The 21,886-nt window shown below is 43.6% G+C and overlaps 1 protein-coding gene across 1 annotated transcript in view; it reads left to right on the top strand.

Annotated features, from left to right (window-relative positions):
- The window catches only part of LOC115117124 (gamma-aminobutyric acid type B receptor subunit 2), a 595,916-nt gene that overhangs the window by 451,056 nt on the left and 122,974 nt on the right, over positions 1 to 21,886 (top strand). Inside the window, exons 4-7 of the mRNA XM_065017992.1 lie at positions 4,013 to 4,114; positions 17,293 to 17,358; positions 19,577 to 19,765; positions 20,597 to 20,839. Coding sequence (XP_064874064.1) covers positions 4,013 to 4,114; positions 17,293 to 17,358; positions 19,577 to 19,765; positions 20,597 to 20,839 — 600 coding nt within the window. The remainder of the gene's footprint in view (positions 1 to 4,012; positions 4,115 to 17,292; positions 17,359 to 19,576; positions 19,766 to 20,596; positions 20,840 to 21,886) is intronic.

A 21,886-nucleotide genomic window follows, 5' to 3' on the forward strand; every position in this document is an offset into this window, starting at 1 on the left:
CATAATCAAACAAAAACACTACAGTAAATACAACAGTATAATGCAGTCTGCAAAAACACTACAGTAAATACTACATTATAGTACAATCCACAAAAATACTACAGTAACTTCTACAGTATAGTGCAGCCTGCAAAAATACTACAGTATACTACAATCCCAAAAACATTACAGTAAATACCACAGTGATTCAGAGGGGTTGGGTTAAATACACATTTCAGTTGTACAGCTGACTAGGTATCCCCCTTTACTTTACAGTATACTACAATCCGCAAACAACTACATTCATTACTATTGTACCTATAGTTTTTTAAAATACAGTATTTATACTATAGTTAACTGTAAATACTACAGCATACTACAGTTGTCCAGCATTAGCTCAATGCTCTGCTATGAGTAGACAACATCTTGGCAAAGTTACTGGATCAATACAAGCTGGTTTGCTCTTCAGGAACAATACGTTGGAGCAGACAAGCTAATACATTTTGTTCTGATGCTGTCAAGGATCTACGGGCCTAAATCAGACATAAAGAAGGAGACACTTGAATACACTGACAGACGGTTTCCAAGAGCAGCCCTTGTCTCTCTCAAGAGCTTTTCCATTTGATAGATGTCATGTTCCTTCCATTCCCAACAGAAGTGGACAAATCCATCTGCGGCCCCACAGAATGTCTGTGTGCGTGAGTGAGTGTTTGTGTGTGTGTGTGCATGTGCATGATCTTACGCACATTCCTACGTGTGTGTTTATTGAACCGGCTTAGTTCAACGGTACATTTTGTCATAGCTGTTGAGAATTGAGCATAGAGGAATTGGTGGTTGAGCTATAGCTAGCAGTTTGTGAGGCCAAGAGAATGAATCAGGGAGAATGAGTGTGCCCTGGTTGCGTCTTAAATAGCCCCCTACTCCCTACAGTATGTAGTACACTTCTTTTGACCAGATCCTTATGGGTTTTCTGATGGGCCCTGGTGAAAAGTACTTATTAGAAGGTAGGGTTCCAATATGTCCTAGATATGCTGTTTACAAGTGAAGTACACAGATACACATATGCATTAACACACAGACACACCCCAAACACAAAATGACTGACTCACGCCACGTGGCTCTTAAAGCCTTTTTCACCTTAGCATTTAACACCATAGTACCCTCCAAACTCGTCATTAAGCTCGAGACCCTGGGTCTCGACCCCGGGTCTCGACCCCGCCCTGTGCAACTGGGTCCTGGACTTCCTGACGGGCCGCCCCCAGGTGTTGAAGGTAGGTAACAACATCTCCACCCCGCTGATCCTCAACACTGGGGCCCCACAAGGGTGCGTTCTCAGCCCTCTCCTCTACTCCCTGTTCACCCATGACTGCGTGGCCATGCACGCCTCCAACTCAATCATCAAGTTTGCAGACAACACTACAGTGGTAGGTTTGATTAACAACAACGACGAGATGGCCTACAGGGAGGAGGTGAGGGCAAGACAGTAGTGGACAAGGTGGAAAGTTTTAAGTTCCTCGGCGTACACATCACGGACAAACTGCAATGGTCCACCCAAACAGACAGTGAGGTGAAGAAGGTGCAGCAGCGCCTCTTCAACCTCAGGAGGCTGATGAAATTCGGCTTGTCACCAAAAACACTCACAAACTTTTACAGATGCACAATCGAGAGCATCCTGTCGTACTGTATCACCGCCTGGTACGGCAATTGCTCATCCCACAACCATAAGGCTCTCCAGAGGGTAGTGAGGTCTGCACAACGCATCACCGGGAGCAAACTACCTGCCTCCCAGAATACCTACACCACCCGATGTCACAGGAAGAACATAAAGATCATCAAGGACAACAACCACCCGAGCCACTGCCTGTTCACCCCTCTATCATCCAGAAGGCAAGGTCAGTACAGGTGCATCAAAGCTAGGACCGAGAGACTGAAAAACAGCTTCTATCTCAAGGCCATGAGACTGTTAAAAAGCCATCACTAACATTGAGTGGCTGCTGCCAACATACTGACTCAACTCCAGCCACTTTCATAATGGAAATTTGATGTAAAAAATGTATCACTAGCCACTTTAAACAATGCCACTTAATATAATGTTTACATACCTTACATTACTCATCTCATATGTATATACTGTACTCTATACCATCTACTGCATCTTGCCTATGCTGTTCGGCCATCACTCATCCATATATTTGTATGTACATATTCTTATTCATTCCTTTACACTTGTGTATAAGGTAGTTGTTGTGAAATTGTTAGGTTGGATTACGTGTTAGATATTACTGCATGGTCGGAACTAGAAGCACAAGCATTTCGCTACACTTGCATTAACATCTGCTAACCATGTGTATGTGAAAAATTAAATTTGAATTGATTCGACCTGCCTAGATAGTGCTGTAGTACACTATAGCTAACTTTCATCACATCACACTGTAGCGTACTCAAACCCTCTTAACCCTCTGGAGTTCCCCTCTCGCCTCGACGGCTGGTCAGCCTTCTGCAGACCTCCTCTCTGTAGCGCTGGAGCCCTGCAGCCCCTCTGCTTGAATCTTCACTTTAAGAGGTCCGCAAGAGGTTTAAGTACTAAAGGGAAAATAAATATGGGTTGAATTTACAATGGTGTTTGTTCTTCACTGGTTGCTTTTCGAATTCCTTGTGGGCTGTGTAATCTGAGGGAAATATGTGTCTCTACTATGGTCATACATTTGGCAGGAGGTTAGGAAGTGCAGCTCGGTTTCCACCTCATTTTGTGGGCAGTGTGCACATAGCCTGTCTCCTCTTGAGAGCCAGGTCTGCCTATGGCAGCCTCTCCCAATAGCAAGGCTATGCTTACTGAGTCTGTACATAGTCAAAGCTTTTCTTAATTTTGGGTCAGTCACAGTGGCCAGGTATTCTGCCACTGTTTACTCTCTGTTTAGGGCCAAATAACATTCCAATTTGCTCTAATTTTTGTTAATTCTTTCCAATGTGTCAAGTAATGATCTTTTTGTTTTCTCATGATTTGGTTGGGTCTAATTGTGTTGCTGTACTGGGGCTCTGTGGGGTCTGTTTGTGTTTGTGAACAGATCCCCAAGACCAGCTTGCTTAGGGGACTCTTCTCCAGGTTAATCTCTATTTTTTTATTTACCTTTATTTAACCAGGCAAGTCAGTTAAGAACACATTCTTATTTTCAATGACGGCCTGGGAACAGTGGGTTAACTGCCTGTTCAGGGGCAGAACGACAGATTTGTACCTTGTCAGCTCGGGGGTTTGAACTCGCAACCTTCCGGTTACTAGTCCAACGCTCTAACCACTAGGCTACCCTGCCGCCCCAGGTTAATCTCTATGTAGGTGATAGACTCAACGAAAACCAAGAGGCAATTTTCTTGAGCCTGATTTATATTCTAACGTATTAATTGACAATTACAAATGGTTTCAGCTGGGGGGGATACTGAGACTAAATTAATGGAGAAATAACTGATGTCTGTCCAAATCTCAGTAGGGGTGCAGGGTCCACTGGAGGTTGTCCACAGGCAGCCAGGCTAGCACCCTATTCCCTATGTAGTTTACTAGTTTTGACCAGGACAAAAGAAGTGCACTATATAAGAATAGGGTGCCATTTGGGATACAGACACCGTCTTCACAAAGTTAATCAGAGAACAGTGGAGAACAGTGCAATTAGACCTTACTGTATCTCTGGGTGGATGTCCCCAGCTAGTATCCCCTCTAACCTACTCTCTGGTCTAAGGTACTCTCAAGGGTTCTTCCTACCCAAGGTGTTACTGCTCGCCACTGTCTATCGCCTCTGCTCGCCCTCTTTGGGGTGTAGGCCCGCATTGCTGTTAGTAAGCACTTTGTCCCAAATATATCTTTAAAAAGCACTATTCAAATAAGACCTGATATGACATGATGACCCATTGCCCCCCCCCACTATCTCTCTCTCTCTCTCTCTCTCTCTCTCTCTCTCTCTCTCTCTCTCTCTCTCTCTCTCTCTCTCTCTCTCTCTCTCTCTCTCTCTCTCTCTCTCTCTCTCACTTTATCTGTCACTCCCAGGTGAGGAATGACTTGACCAATGAGCTGGAAAAGGCAGACATCCAGATCGCTGACACCGAGAGCTTCTCCAACGACCCCTGTGTCAACGTCAAGAAGCTGAAGGTGAGTGATCCCCAGAACCAGTTACAGTACAGCATAGGTACTTAGTGTACTGTGGAACCAGACCAGAACCCCTTAGGAATGAAAGTAATGAGTGTCTCATGGTGATCTTGATATTACTGTAGTGGCACCCGGAATGTTTCTAAGACCTTCCAGGAGTAAATGAACTGGAGGTCACACACATCAGATGTACTGTATGCCCTAAATGGTGTTATCATCTCTTGCATTATACAGTACCAAGACCAGTATTCCTCTTCCTCAATACTGGTTGACACTGGTGTGTCTTAATGCGGTTATGTCAGTAGTTCTGAGAGTTTAGACAGTTACCCATAATGACCTGCTGCTGTTATTCACACACACACACACTAGCTGTGACCCTGTGAGCCCAAAGTGGAGCTGCAGTGGCCGATTATAGTCTTAGACAACACTGTCTAACGCCCTCACTCCCTAGACTTCTCAGCCCTCACAACACTGTCTAACGCCCTCACTCCCCAGGCTTCTCAGCCCTCACAACACTGTCTAACGCCCTCACTCCCCAGGTTTCTCAGCCCTCACAACACTGTCTAAGCCCCTCACTCTCCAGGCTTCTCAGCCCTCACAACACTGTCTAACGCCCTCACTCCCCAGGTTTCTCAGCCCTCACAACACTGTCTAAGCCCCTCACTCCCCAGGCTTCTCAGCCCTCACAACACTGTCTAACACCCTCACTCCCCAGGCTTCTCAGCCCTCACAACACTGTCTAACGCCCTCACTCCCCAGGCTTCTCAGCCCTCACAACACTGTCTAAGCCCCTCACTCCCCAGGCTTCTCAGCCCTCACAACACTGTCTAAGCCCCTCACTCCCCAGGCCTCTCGGCTCTCTGATCAACTCACATCACATAAGAGCTGGCGAAGCCTCACACAGACACTCTCTTTCTCTCTTTCTCTCTCTGACACGCACACACACACACACACACACGCACAAGCACACACACACAAACACACACACAGAGAAAGAGAACTATGAGCCTTTCTATAATATACATGTACTTGTGTAAAGCTGACATTTTAAACTGAGAGTTAAAAATGCAAATGATCCGTCGTCTCGCAGTGCTTTAAAGCCCTCTCTTTGGAGCGGGACAGGCTCTGACAGCTCTGACACATGATTGGATAGCTCCTCTCTCATCTCTCCATTCGGTTGCCTGTCCCCCTGTTTCCATGTAATGTGATAAGAAACGGTGACGTGTATCAGTCAGTCTGGAGCAGGAAGTGTTGCCATGCCGTCTGGTATGATGTGTGTAGCCACCAATAGACTGTAGTTCACATCTGCAGTAGTGATGGGATTCCTAGAGAGAAAGCGGCAGTCAGATGCTGTCCATGGTGCTGAAAGAGACAACCACCATACCACCATCAGATAGGAACTGTACTGTACACGGGCCGAAACAGACAACCACCATCAGATAGGAACAGTACTGCACAGGGGCCGAAACAGACAACCACCATCAGATAGGAACTGTACTGTACAGGGGCCGAAACAGACAACCACCATCAGATAGGAACTGTACTGTACAGGGGCCGAAACAGACAACCACCATCAGATAGGAACTGTACTGCACAGGGGCCGAAACAGACAACCACCATCAGATAGGAACTGTACTGTACAGGGGCCGAAACAGACAACCACCATCAGATAGGAACTGTACTGCACAGGGGCCGAAACAGACAACCACCATCAGATAGGAACTGTACTGCACAGGGGCCGAAACAGACAACCACCATCAGATAGGAACTGTACTGTACAGGGGCCGAAACAGACAACCACCATCAGATAGGAACTGTACTGCACAGGGGCCGAAACAGACAACCACCATCAGATAGGAACTGTACTGTACAGGGGCCGAAACAGACAACCACCATCAGATAGGAACTGTACTGCACAGGGGCCGAAACAGACAACCACCATCAGATAGGAACTGTACTGCACAGGGGCCGAAACAGACAACCACCATCAGATAGGAACTGTACTGCACATGGGCCGAAACAGACAACCACCATCAGATAGGAACTGTACTGTACAGGGGCCGAAACAGACAACCACCATCAGATAGGAACTGTACTGCACAGGGGCCGAAACAGACAACCACCATCAGATAGGAACTGTACTGCACAGAGGCCGAAACAGACAACCACCATCAGATAGGAACTGTACTGCACAGGGACTGTTTCTCTTGTGTGTCTGTGTGTCTCTTTCTTTCTCTTTATCTCCCATGCACGCTTTCTTTCCTCACTCGCTCTCTCTCTCAATTCAATTCAATTTCAATTGAAAGGCTTTATTGGCATGGGCAACATATGTTATGATTGCCAATGCAAGAGAAGTCTCTCTCTATATATATATATATATATATCTCTCTCTCGCGCTGTCTCTATCTCCCATCTCTCTGTCTCTCACTCTCTTTCATATTCACTTGTCTTTTTCTCTCCTTTTCTTTCTCTCTCTTTCTTTCCATATGTCTCTCTCAGGCGCCCGCATGCACACACACACGCACACACACACGCATACACACAAAGTAAATCTCTTCAGAATGGATTAAGAACAGAGAGGTAGCTGTCAGGAGCACACCACAGGAAACTCATGTGGCTGTGGAGAAGCTGTGGCCATGTACCAGAGGTGTATACATTAAGAACTAACTGGAAGAAAACGTGACGAAAAATAAAATGACTAACCTACGCTTTTCCAATATCAAACACTAGTTTTCGTTGCAAAACGTTTTGCTATAGGTTTGCTACGGTGTGCACTCATGAATAAACTGACTCCAGCCATATCACAAAACCCACTAACATCTTCAATGGAATTACTGTTTGATCAACTAAAGATAATACTGACAATCAAACCAAGACTCTGCAATAACCAACACTGCTACTTCCAGCACTAATACCATTACTAGTCTGTCAGACACTTTATTGCCTGTTATGGCATAAACATTTTTGGAGCCACACGTCATTGTCCACTCGGCAAAATGTCCCTACCTGTGCTTTCAAATTGATGTAGTACCTTTGGTATTCCAAATCCCTGAATAGCTGAGAACTGCAGTATGTGTTTCTCATAACACTGCTGCCTCTGGTGCTAACTCATCAGTATCACACCTCTTCTCACGACACTGCTGCCTCTGGTGCTAACTCATCAGTATCACACCTCTTCTCACGACACTGCTGCCTCTGGTTCTAACTCATCAGTATCACACCTCTTCTCACGACACTGCTGCCTCTGGTGCTAACTCATCAGTATCACACCTCTTCTCACGACACTGCTGCCTCTGGTTCTAACTCATCGTTATCACACCTCTTCTCACGACACTGCTGCCTCTGGTTCTAACTCATCAGTATCACACCTCTTCTCACGACACTGCTGCCTCTGGTGCTAACTCATCGTTATCACACCTCTTCTCATGACACTGCTGCCTCTGGTTCTAACTCATCAGTATCACACCTCTTCTCACGACACTGCTGCCTCTGGTTCTAACTCATCGTTATCACACCTCTTCTCACGACACTGCTGCCTCTGGTTCTAACTCATCGTTATCACACCTCTTCTCACGACACTGCTGCCTCTGGTGCTAACTCATCAGTATCACACCTCTTCTCACGACACTGCTGCCTCTGGTTCTAACTCATCGTTATCACACCTCTTCTCACGACACTGCTGCCTCTGGTTCTAACTCATCGTTATCACACCTCTTCTCACGACACTGCTGCCTCTGGTTCTAACTCATCGTTATCACACCTCTTCTCACGACACTGCTGCCTCTGGTGCTAACTCATCGTTATCACACCTCTTCTCACGACACTGCTGCCTCTGGTTCTAACTCATCGTTATCACACCTCTTCTCACGACACTGCTGCCTCTGGTGCTAACTCATCGTTATCACACCTCTTCTCACGACACTGCTGCCTCTGGTTCTAACTCATCGTTATCACACCTCTTCTCACGACACTGCTGCCTCTGGTTCTAACTCATCGTTATCACACCTCTTCTCACGACACTGCTGCCTCTGGTTCTAACTCATCGTTATCACACCTCTTCTCACGACACTGCTGCCTCTGGTTCTAACTCATCGTTATCACACCTCTTCTCACGACACTGCTGCCTCTGGTTCTAACTCATCGTTATCACACCTCTTCTCACGACACTGCTGCCTCTGGTTCTAACTCATCGTTATCACACCTCTTCTCACGACACTGCTGCCTCTGGTTCTAACTCATCGTTATCACACCTCTTCTCACGACACTGCTGCCTCTGGTTCTAACTCATCGTTATCACACCTCTTCTCACGACACTGCTGCCTCTGGTTCTAACTCATCGTTATCACACCTCTTCTCACGACACTGCTGCCTCTGGTTCTAACTCATCGTTATCACACCTCTTCTCACGACACTGCTGCCTCTGGTGTTAACTCATCGTTATCACACCTCTTCTCACGACACTGCTGCCTCTGGTTCTAACTCATCACCTCTTTGTTTAGACTAATCCAGTGGTTGGATGGCAATACATCTCCTAATGTTTATGTAATACATCTCCTAATGTATCTGTAATACATCTCCTAATGTATCTGTAATACATCTCCTAATGTATCTGTAATACATCTCCTAATGTTTATGTAATACATCTCCTAATGTATCTGTAATACATCTCCTAATGTATCTGTAATACATCTCCTATTGTTTATGTCATACATCTCCTAATGTATCTGTAATACATCTCCTAATGTATCTGTAATACATCTCCTAATGTTTATGTCATACATCTCCTAATGTATCTGTAATACATCTCCTAATGTATCTGTAATACATCTCCTAATGTTTATGTAATACATCTCCTAATGTATCTGTAATACATCTCCTAATGTATCTGTAATACATCTCCTAATGCCTTATTATAAGATCAGGGTTCTTCAACTGTCTCCTGTCCTGGAGAGCTATTGAGTGGGCAGGTTTTTGTTACAGCCCAGCACTAACACACAGGATTAAACTGGTCACGGTCCAAACTGAAAACCACATCGGTCAGTCGGTTGTTTGACACAAGTGTTTTAGTGTTGATCATTAGACAATGTCCATTATTAGATCTAGTAAAGACTCTTGCTATGGAGTAATCATCAAAGCCAGACGTGATGGTACTGTAATGGATAAGACAGTGTCAGTCTATTAAACAGATAGACGTGCTCATGAACAGGCCTAGTTTGCCTCATACAGTCTGTGTCCCAAATAGCATCATTTGACCATGTGCCCTGGTCAAAGTAGTGCACTATATAGGGAATAGGGTGGCATTTGGGACTTAGCCCCAGGTTTTAGTAAAGCCATGTAATCATGCCTAGTGTTGTGTTACACATCTTCATTGTGTTTGTAGTGCTACTACATTAACCCAAGAGTAAAGTGACTAACAGCATCGCCAACATGGATTAATCAACCGCCTGGGAAGCTGCTGCCATTGGTTAATACATGTATTTTTTTATTTCACCTTTATTTAACCAGGTAGGCTAGTTGAGAACAAGTTCTAATTTGCAACTGCGACCTGGCCAAGATAAAGCTGTACTGTAACCACCTGTTTTGAAAGTGCATAAGAATAGCCATTACAAAACTCCATCCCAGAGACCAGCAGGACCCAAACAGAACAACCTTTAAGCAGCTACATGCAACAGTTCCACCTGCAACAGGTGCCACATGTCAATTAGAGACCACTAGTACAAATTTAGAATTCTCACAATAAAACTCTGAGACCTTCAGTCCAGGGTCCATTTTTCCAACCGCGGGACCCAATCTGATGCCCAATCCCCCCCTGGTTCCAGGGCAGAGGATGGTGGATATTATCAGGTCTCTCTGGGCCGGTATTGTCCATATTCAGTTCCCTCACAGCTGGAGACATTTGAGTTAAGTGCCAGGGGCACCATTCAGGCCTGGGAGGAACAGAGCCCTACGAGAGCCAGGTTCAAGTCGAGCCAAGGGGCTCTGAAAATGACAAGTGTCTGCAAAGCAGAGTGGTCCACAAAGAACCCCCAACTACTCTGCTTACTCCCAGCATGCACTCTGGCTCTGATGAGTACGGTCCACCATGGCATTGTAGGTATTGTGGGGAAAAGTGGCCTTTTGATTGGGGTTTCTGTAGCGATAAGGGAAAGCAGGTGGCGACTGTGGACCACACGCCATGCCGGGTTGTACGGATGGAAAATCACCCATGGAAGTACTATAGAGGTATAGAGGGCTGTTACGGCTAATAAACCTATACAATTCGTGGCTACAGCATTGCCATCTCAAGACCCTTTTCATTTTGTAAGGCATTGGATGCGTGTTTTACTTTGACCCATAAACAACCTAGAATTACATGACCAGAAATACAGGTTGATTTTTCATCGCATTTTATTTCCCGTTGGAATTCTGTTCTGAGTGTGTTACGCATAGCGTGTTTATTGGATCTAAAACATACTGATATGTAGCATTATAATCCTATTTAGTTCATCCAACACCCTGAGGCCATTGGAGCTGTGATGACAGAGGCTGGTGACTCTCCACTGATAAATGGATATGTGACATATGTAGAATGTCTCAGCTTGGCTTGAGTAACGGTCTATTGAACTTGAATCATTATTCAGTATAAAGGGTCAGATCCAAGGCGCAGAGAGACACAGCTGGTGTTTTGGCAGAGTGAATGGCAGAACTTGTATTAGTGACTAATCAGAGGACACACAAGCTAAGATAATGCATTTGTATTGTTTAACAATCTACAAAGCCTTCAGAAAGTATTCACACCCCTTTACTTTTGACACATTTCGTTGTGTAACCATGTGGGATTCACTTTTTTTTTTTTTTTTCATTTTTTTCAACAATCTACACAAAGAATTCTGTAACTTCGAAGTGGAAAGAAAATTCTCTATATTTATTTTTTTACATTTATGGTAAATAAAACACTAATATAGTGTATCTTGATTAGATACGTATTCAACCCCCTGAGTCAATACCTTTGGTAGCGATTACACCCGCCCACAACCGCAGGGCTCTCCAGAGGGTGGTGGGGTCAAAAACTACCTGCCCTCCAGAACACCTAGAGCACCCGTTGTCACAGGAAGACCAAAAAGGTAATCAAGCACAACACCCACCCGAGCCACTGCCTGTTCACACCGCTATCATCCAGAAGGCGAGGTCAGCACAGGTGCATCAAAGCTGGGACCGAGAGATTGACAAACAGCTTCTATTTTAAGGCCATCAGACTGCTAAACAGCAATCACTAACTTGACTTGAAATCATTGGCCACTTTAATAAATAGATCACTAGTCACTTTAATAATGCCACTTTAATAACATATTTTGCATTACTCATCCCATATGTATACACTGTATTTTATACCATCTATTGCATCTTGCCTCTGCTTCTCATCCATATATTGATATGTATATATTCTTATTCTATCCCTTCTGATTTGTGTATATTAGGTAGTTGTGCAATTGTTAGATTACTTATTAGATATTACTGCACTGTCGGAACTAAAAGCACAAGCATTTCGCTACACTCACATTAACATCTGCTAACCATGTGTATAAGACCAATAACATCTGCTAACCATGTGTATAAGACCAATAACATCTGCTAACCATGTGTATGAGACCAATAACATCTGCTAACCATGTGTATGAGACCAATAACATCTGCTAACCATGTGTATGAGACCAATAACATCTGCTAACCATGTGTATGAGACCAATAACATCTGCTAACCATGTGTATGAGACCAATAACATCTGCTAACCATGTGTATGAGACCAATAACATCTGCTAACCATGTGTATGAGACCAATAACATCTGCTAACCATGTGTATGAGACCAAGTAACATTTGATTTGATTTACAGCTGTCTTTTGCACAACATTTGCCCATTCTTCTTTAAAAAATCCTTCAAGCTCTGTCAAGTTGATCGTTGATCACTGCTAGACAGCCATTTTCAAGTCTTGCCATAGATTTTCAAGTGAATTTTAGTCAAACGTTAACTTGGTCAAAACTTTATCTTGAACATTCAATGTCGTCTTGATAAGTAACTTCAGTGTATATTTGGCCTTGTGTTTTAGGTTATTGTCCTGCTGAAAATTTAATCTTTCTCTCAGTGTCTGTTGGAAAGCAGACTGAACCAGGTTTTCCTCTAGGATTTTCCTGTGCTTAGCTCTATTCCATTTATTTTTATCCTAAAAAACTCCCTAGTCCTTGCCGATGACATGATGCAGCCACCGCCATGCTTGAAAATATGAAGAGTGGTACTCAGTGATGTGTTTTGGATTTGTTATGTAACGCTTTGTATTCAGGGCAAAAAGTGGATTTCTTTGCCACATTTTTTGTAGGTTTACTTTAGTGCCTTATTGCGAATATTATGGAATATTGTTATTCTGTACAGGCTTCCTTCTTTTCACTCTGTCATTTATGTTAGTATTGTGGAGTAATTACAATGTTGTTGATCCATCCTTAATTATTTCCTATCACAGCTCTCTAATTGTTTTAAAGTCACCATTGGCCGCATGACGAAATCCCTGAGCAGTTTCCTTCCTCTCTAGCAACTGAGTTAGGAAGGACGCCTGTATCTTAGTAGTGACTTGGTGTATTGATACACCATCCAAAGTGTAATTAATAACTTCATGCTCAAAGGGATATTCCATGTCTGTTTGTATTTTCTTTCTACCCATGTACCAATCGGTGTCCTTCTATGCGAACCTTTGGGGAACCTCCCTGGTCCCTGATTGAAAATGTGCTTCAAATTCAATGCTTGACTGAGGGACCTTACAGATAATTGTATGTGTGGGATACAGAGATGAGGTAGTCATTAAACAATCATGTTAAACACCATTATTGCAACTTAGTATGTGAATTGTTAAGCAAATGTAGGCCTGCCACAACAAAGGGGTTAAATACTTATTGGCATTTCAGCTTTTCATTTTGTATTAATTTGTAAACATTTCTAAAAACATAATTCCACTGACATTATTGGGTATTGTGCAAAGATCAGGGACACAAAATCTAAATGTAATACATTGAATCAAATGTAGGCTGTAACACAACAAAATGTCCAAAAAGTCAAGGGGTGTGAATACTTTCTAAAAAGAGTGAAAAGTCTACAGTTGAAATTAGTTAATTTTACTGATGTCAAAATAATGTATGTTGTGAAATATATATATATATGTATACTACCGTTCAAAAGTTAGAAATGTCCTTGTTTTAGAAAGAAAAGCACATTTTTAACATCAAGTTGATCAGAAATACAGTGTAGATATTGTTAATGTTGTAAATTACTATTGTAGCTGGAAAGGGGAGATTTTTAATGGAATATCTACATAGGTGTACATAGGCCCATTATCAGCAACCATCACTCCTGTGTTCCAATGGCACGTTGTGTTAGCTAATCCAAGTTTATCATTTTAAAAGGCTAAATGATCATTAGAAAACCCTTTTGCAATTATGTTAGCACAGCTGAAAACTGTTGTTCTGATTAAAGAAGCAATACAATTGGCCTTCTTTAGACTAGCTGAGTATCTGGAACATCAGTATTTGTGGGTTCAATTACAGGCTCAAAATGGCCAGAAGCAAAGAACTTTCTTCTGAAACTCATCAGTCTATTCTTGTTCTGAGAAATTATGGCTATTCCATGCGAGAAATTGCCAAGAAACTGAAGATCTCGTACAACACTGTGTACTGTACTACTCCCTTCACAGAACAGCACAAACTGGCCCTAACCAGAATAGAAAGAGGAGTGGGAGGCCCCGATGCACAACTGAACAAGAGGACAAGTACATTAGAGTGTCTAGTTTGAGAAACAGACGCCTCACAAGTCTTCAACTGGCAGCTTCATTAAATAGTACATGCAAAACATCAGCCTCAACATCAACAGTGAAGAGGCGACTATGGGATGCTGGCCTTCTAGGCAGAGTTCCTCTGTCCAGTGTCTGTTCTTTTGCCCATCTTAATCTATTATTTTAATTGGCCAGTCTGAGATATGACTTTTTCTTTGCAACTCTGCCTAGAAGGCCAGCATCCCAGGGTTGCCTCTTCACTGTTGACGTGCTTTTTAATGGTGTAAGGGGAAATTATTTATCGGAAATGGCTGTTCACCCATACTGTGGTTTTAGCTGGTTAGAAACACAGTTCAAGTCGGAAGTTTACACACACTTAGGTTGGAGTCATTAAAACTCGTTTTTCAACCACTCCACAAATTTCTTGTTAACAAACGATAGTTTTGGCAAGTCAGTTAGCAATTCTACTTTGTGCATGACACAAGTAATTTTTCCAACAATTGTTTATAGACAGATTATTTAACTTGTAATTCACTGTATCACAATTCCAGTGGGTCAGAAGTTTACAAACACTAAGCTGACTGTGCCTTTACACTGCTTGGAAAAATCCAGAAAATTATGTCATGGCTTTAGAAGCTTCTGATAGGCTAATTGACATCATTTGAGTCAATTGGAGGTGTACCTGTGGATGTATTTAAAGGCCTACCTTCAAACTCAGTGCCTCTTTGCTTAACATCATGGGAAAATCAAAAGAAATCAGCCAAGACCTCCACAAGTCTGGTTCATCGTTGCGAGGAATTTCCAAACGCCAGAAGGTTCATCTGTAAAAACAATAGTACGCAAGTATAAACACCATGGGACCACGCAGCCGTCATACCACTCTCCTAGAGATGAACATACTTTGGTGTGAAAAGTGCAAATCAATCCCAGAACATCAGCAAAGGACCTTGTCAAGATGCTGGAGGAAACAGGTACAGAAGTATCTATATTCACAGTAAAACGAGTCCTATATTGACATGAAAGGCCGCTCAGCAAGGAAGAAGCTACTGCTCCAAAACCGCCATAAAAAAGCCAGACTACGGTTTGCAACTACACATGGGGACAAAGATCATACTTGTTGGAGAAATGTCTTCTGGTCTGATTAAACAAAAATAGAACTGTTTGGCCGTAATGACCATTGTTCTGTTTGGAGGAAAAAGGGGGATTCTTGCAAGCAGAAGAACACCATCCCAACCGTGAAGCACTGGGGTGGTAGCATCATGTTGTGGGGATGCTTTGCTGCAGGAGGGACTGGTGCACTTCACAAAATAGATGGCTTCATGAGGGAGGAAAATATGTAGATGTATTGAAGCAACATCTCAAGACATCAGTCAGGAACTTAAAGCTTGGTCGCAAATGGATCTTCCAAATGGACAATAACCCCAAGCATACTTACAAAGTTGTGGCAAAATGGCTTAAGGACAACAAAGTCAAGGTATTGGAGTGGCCATCACAAAGCCCTGACCTCAATCCTATAGAGAATTTGTGTGCAGAACTGAAAAAACGTGTGCGAGCAAGGAGGCCTACTAACCAGACTCAGTTACACCAGCTCTGTCAGGAGGAATGGGCCAACATTCACCCAACTTATTGTGGGAAGCTTGTGGAAGGCTACCCAAAACATTTGATCCAAGTTCAACAATTTGAAGGAAATGCTACCAAATACTAATTGAGTGTATGTAAACTTCTGACCCACTGGGAATGTGATTAAAAAAATAAAAGCTGAAATAAATAATTCTCTCTACTATTATTCTGACATATCACATTCTTAAAATAAAGTGGTGATCCTAACTGACCTAAGACAGGGAATTTTTACTAGGATTAAATGTCAGGAATTGTGAAAAACTGAGTTTAAATGTATTTGGCTAAGTTGTATGTAAACTTCCGACTTCAACTGTACATCCTCAGTCAAACGGACCTTTTCTAGACTTGATACATGTGTTACTACCTTAGTGTACATCCTAAATGGCACCCTGTTCCCTACATAGTGCCCTTCTTTTGACAGGGCCAATAGGGCATAGGGAGAAGGGTACCAGTTGTGTTTTGATAGACATGCACAATCCCGCATTCGAGTCAAGCATCACTCCTACCCCCTTCCTTCCTGTATCAAGATTGAATCACATGATTTTGTGTGATGTTATGGGTTGGGGAGGTCTATGCAGTTCACCACCATGCAGGGTGGTGACAGACAGACAGACAGACAGGAGCCTCAGACTTCAAACCTCGCTACTCAAAGCTCCTGCCACTTTGAGGAGGTGGTGAACTATTTACTGACTCAATCATGCTAGCATGTGCTCTCGATTCCATGTAGATCTCTCCTCCCTGGCCCTGTGGATAGGAAGCAATTCTCTGCGCTGACACTAATGGCTGTGTTGTTATGGATTGACACTTTATGGCTTGATATTGCAGCCTCTGCCCTATAGCTAACAAAGAAACACCAAGTGTATATCTCAAATGGCCATTTGGGACTTAGCCCAGCACCTATATCTACACCATCAGACCAGTTCCCTGTAGCCCTTACACTGATGAGGTGACAGTTACCTGTAGTCCGTACACTGATGAGGTGACAGTTACCTGTAGTCCTTACACTGATGAGGTGACAGTTACCTGTAGTCCTTACACTGATGAGGTGACAGTTACCTGTAGTCCTTACACTGATGAGGTGACAGTTCCCTGTAGTCCTTACACTGATGAGGTGACAGTTCCCTGTAGTCCTTACACTGATGAGGTGACAGTTCCCTGTAGTCCTTACACTGATGAGGTGACAGTTACCTGTAGTCCTTACACTGATGAGGTGACAGTTACCTGTAGTCCTTACACTGATGAGGTGACAGTTACCTGTAGTCCTTACACTGATGTGGTGACAGTTACCTGTAGTCCGTACACTGATGAGGTGACAGTTACCTGTAGTCCTTACACTGATGAGGTGGCAATTACACTGATATCAACATCTAAAGTGCCGAAATCACAGTTTATTTGAATGTGATAAGACGATCATATATACCTGTATAATACTATATAATAATATGATATATGTCATTTAGCAGCGTATGGCTGGTCCCGGGAATTGAACCCAATATCCTGGCATTACAAGCTTCATGCTCTACCAACTGAGCTACAGAGAACCAAAATGACAAAATCCTCGCACTAGGACAGCTGTTACATTTGTTTAGGAATTGTTAATGTGGTGATATTTGCATAGCACATCTCATACTGCACAGTACAGAGTCTTCAGACAGAGCCTAGAATATGTATGTTATGCAAAGTGCACTATTGTGATGTGATTGCTGCTAATGATTAGCTGCTTGTAGCGGAAGGCCAACCCTTTTGTCTGTTATGCCATCTCTTTAGGATAATGACGTAAGGATCATTATCGGACAGTTTGATGAGAACCTGGCCTCCAAAGTATTCTGCTGTGTGAGTATTGTTTGTGTATATATATACACACACACACACACACACACACACACACACACACACACACACACACACTCACACACATGCACACTCACACACACGCACACGCACACACACACACCCACGCATGCAGAAACACATGCACACACACACACACACGCACCCACGCATGCAGAAACACATGCACACACACACTCGCACACACACACACACATGCACCCACCCACGCATGCATCAAGTTGTCAAACATATAGGTGTAACTACCATTATGAGTGTCAGTAAAATCTGAAATCCTATTCATATTGACATTAATGACTGTCTCAGTGACCAGTGTTTTACAGAACAGCATACCACTGACATGACTGTCTCAGTGACCAGTGTTTTACAGAACAGCATACCACTGACATGACTGTCTCAGTGACCAGTGTCTTACAGAACAGCATACCACTGACATGACTGTCTCAGTGACCAGTATTTTACAGAACAGCATACCACTGACATGACTGTCTCAGTGACCAGTGTTTTACAGAACAGCATACCACTGACATGACTGTCTCAGTGACCAGTGTTTTACAGAACAGCATACCACTGACATGACTGTCTCAGTGACCAGTGTTTTACAGAACAGCATACCACTGACATGACTGTCTCAGTGACCAGTGTTTTACAGAACAGCATACCACTGACATGACTGTCTCAGTGACCAGTGTTTTACAGAACAGCATACCACTGACATGACTGTCTCAGTGACCAGTGTCTTACAGAACAGCATACCACTGACATGACTGTCTCAGTGACCAGTGTTTTACAGAACAGCATACCACTGACATGACTGTCTCAGTGACCAGTGTTTTACAGAACAGCATACCACTGACATGACTGTCTCAGTGACCAGTGTTTTACAGAACAGCATACCACTGACATGACTGTCTCAGTGACCAGTGTTTTACAGAACAGCATACCACTGACATGACTGTCTCAGTGACCAGTGTTTTACAGAACAGCATACCACTGACATGACTGTCTCAGTGACCAGTGTTTACAGAACAGCATACCACTGACATGACTGTCTCAGTGACCAGTGTCTTACAGAACAGCATACCACTGACATGACTGTCTCAGTGACCAGTGTCTTACAGAACAGCATACCACTGACATGACTGTCTCAGTGACCAGTGTCTTACAGAACAGCATACCACTGACATGACTGTCTCAGTGACCAGTGTTTTACAGAACAGCATACCACTGACATGACTGTCTCAGTGACCAGTGTTTTACAGAACAGCATACCACTGACATGACTGTCTCAGTGACCAGTGTTTTACAGAACAGCATACCACTGACATGACTGTCTCAGTGACCAGTGTTTTACAGAACAGCATACCACTGACATGACTGTCTCAGTGACCAGTGTCTTACAGAACAGCATACCACTGACATGACTGTCTCAGTGACCAGTGTCTTACAGAACAGCATACCACTGACATGACTGTCTCAGTGACCAGTGTCTTACAGAACAGCATACCACTGACATGACTGTCTCAGTGACCAGTGTCTTACAGAACAGCATACCACTGACATGACTGTCTCAGTGACCAGTGTTTTACAGAACAGCATACCACTGACATGACTGTCTCAGTGACCAGTGTTTTACAGAACAGCATACCACTGACATGACTGTCTCAGTGACCAGTGTTTTACAGAACAGCATACCACTGACATGACTGTCTCAGTGACCAGTGTTTTACAGAACAGCATACCACTGACATGACTGTCTCAGTGACCAGTGTTTTACAGAACAGCATACCACTGACATGACTGTCTCAGTGACCAGTGTTTTACAGAACAGCATACCACTGACATGACTGTCTCAGTGACCAGTGTCTTACAGAACAGCATACCACTGACATGACTGTCTCAGTGACCAGTGTCTTACAGAACAGCATACCACTGACATGACTGTCTCAGTGACCAGTGTTTTACAGAACAGCATACCACTGACATTGCTGTCTGTAATGATTAACAATGTGTCTAAGACAGATTACAATGTCAATGCAGACTGTTGTTTGACATAGAATAGGTACAAAGTGGGTGCTTGTGTGTTTGTGGGTGCATGGTATGTATGGTAGTGTGTAGTTGTTTGCATACACTGTATGTGGTGAGTGTTTGTATGGACACACCTGTATGTGTGTGTACTAACCAAACATCCTTCCCCCAGGCGTACAACCTGAACATGTATGGTAGTAAGTACCAGTGGATCATACCAGGCTGGTACCAGGGCAACTGGTGGGAGCAGGCCAACTCCACCAACTGCACCACCAGGAAGTTGCTGACCGCTATGGAGGGATACATCGCTGTGGACTTTGAACCCCTCAGCGCCAAACAGGTCAAGGGGATCTCTGGAAGGGTGAGTGTTCCTGATAAGCATTTTGGTACACGGTATAGTGTATAACTGTTTTGCACCTGCGGGGTGAGGAATATTTACAAAATATTACCTCAACTCACACATACAGTGAGGGAAAAAAGTATTTGATCCCCTGCTGATTTTGTACGTTTGCCCACTGACAAAGAAATGATCAGTCTATAATTTTAATGGTAGATTTATTTGAACAGTGAGACAGAATAACAACTAAATAATCCAGAAAAACAACATGTCAAAAATGTTATAAATTGATTTGCATTTTAATGAGGGAAATAAGTATTTGACCCCTCTGCAAAACATGACTTAGTACTTGTTGGCAAAACCCTTGTTGGCAATCACAGAGGTCAGATGTTTCTTATAGTTGGCCACCAGGTTTGCACACATTTCAGGAGGGATTTTGTTCCACTCCTCTTTGCAGATCTTCTCCAAGTCATTAAGGTTTCGAGGCTGACGTTTGGCAACTCGAACCTTCAGCTCCCTCCACAGATGTTCTATGGATTAAGGTCTGGAGTCTGGCTAGGCCACTCCAGGACTTTAATGTGCTTCTTCTTGAGCCACTCCTTTGTTGCCCTTAGGACGTTGACGGCTATTGTGGATGAAATGCTTGTACCTGTTGATTCTTAGCCAAAGGACTCATTGTCCTGTATAGTGGATAGAAGAAAAGCATTCTATCTAAGGATGTTTCCCAATGCCACATTATTCCCTATTCCCCCCATAGGGTTCTGGTGAAAAGTAATGCACTATGTTGGGAATAGAGTGGCATTTGGGAGGCAACCTAAAAAGCTTATATTGTCCCCTCTCTCTCCTTACATTCAGACACCTAAAGAGTACGAGAGGGAGTACAGTAAAGAGCTGCAGCAGAAGGGGGTGGAGCCCTCGAAGTACCACGGCTTCGCCTACGACGGGATCTGGGTGATAGCGAAGACCCTGACCCGCGTCATGGATTTACTGCAGCACAAGGAGAGGCAGGACATGTACCACAACTTCACCGTGGACGACCGGGAGGTGGGCAAGCTGGTGCTGGACGTCATGAACGAAACCAACTTCTATGGTGTCACGGTGAGTCAATGGGCTTTCCCTGATATAAGGAAAAGGGCTAGCATCCTGTCCAGAGGGTATACCTGATCATCAAGCTGCCTCATGTTATAGAAACAGGAGACTGACTAGTGTCCTGTCCAGAGGATATACCTGATCATCAAGCTGCCTCATGTTATAGAAACAGGAGACTGACTAGTGTCCTGTCCAGAGGAGGACTATACCTGATCATCAAGCTGCCTCATGTTATAGAAACAGGAGACTGACTAGTGTCCTGTCCAGAGGGTATACCTGATCATCAAGCTGCCTCATGTTATAGAAACTGGAGACTAGTGTGTCCTGTCCTGTCCAGAGGGTATACCTGATCATCAAGCTGCCTCATGTTATAGAAACAGGAGACTGACTAGTGTCCTGTCCAGAGGGTATACCTGATCATCAAGCTGCCTCATGTTATAGAAACAGGAGACTGACTAGTGTCCTGTCCAGAGGGTATACCTGATCATCAAGCTGCCTCATGTTATAGAAACAGGAGACTGACTAGTGTCCTGTCCAGAGGGTATACCTGATCATCAAGCTGCCTCATGTTATAGAAACAGGAGACTGACTAGTGTCCTGTCCAGAGGGTATACCTGATCATCAAGCTGCCTCATGTTATAGAAACAGGAGACTGACTAGTGTCCTGTCCAGAGGGTATACCTGATCATCAAGCTGCCTCATGTTATAGAAACAGGAGACTGACTAGTGTCCTGTCCAGAGGGTATACCTGATCATCAAGCTGCCTCATGTTATAGAAACAGAAACTAGACTCCTGCTCTACTGTATATGGGCCATTCTGGCCTCATGGAAACAGAAACTAGACTCCTGCTCTACTGTATATGGGCCATTCTGGCTGGAACAAGGCTTGCTTTGACATGATCAAGGGTAATGGTGATTCATCAGGGAACATTATCAATATTATAACGAATAACAACAATATATAGAAGACAGGTTTTTATCAAAAGTCAAGCTTTGTCATGACTGTGAGTATGTGTCTACTTTTCTATTCTATATTGACTCTCTCTACAGTATATA

This window comes from Oncorhynchus nerka, linkage group LG4 (genome assembly GCF_034236695.1).
Source record: "Oncorhynchus nerka isolate Pitt River linkage group LG4, Oner_Uvic_2.0, whole genome shotgun sequence".
In the NCBI taxonomy this organism is placed as follows: domain Eukaryota; kingdom Metazoa; phylum Chordata; class Actinopteri; order Salmoniformes; family Salmonidae; genus Oncorhynchus; species Oncorhynchus nerka.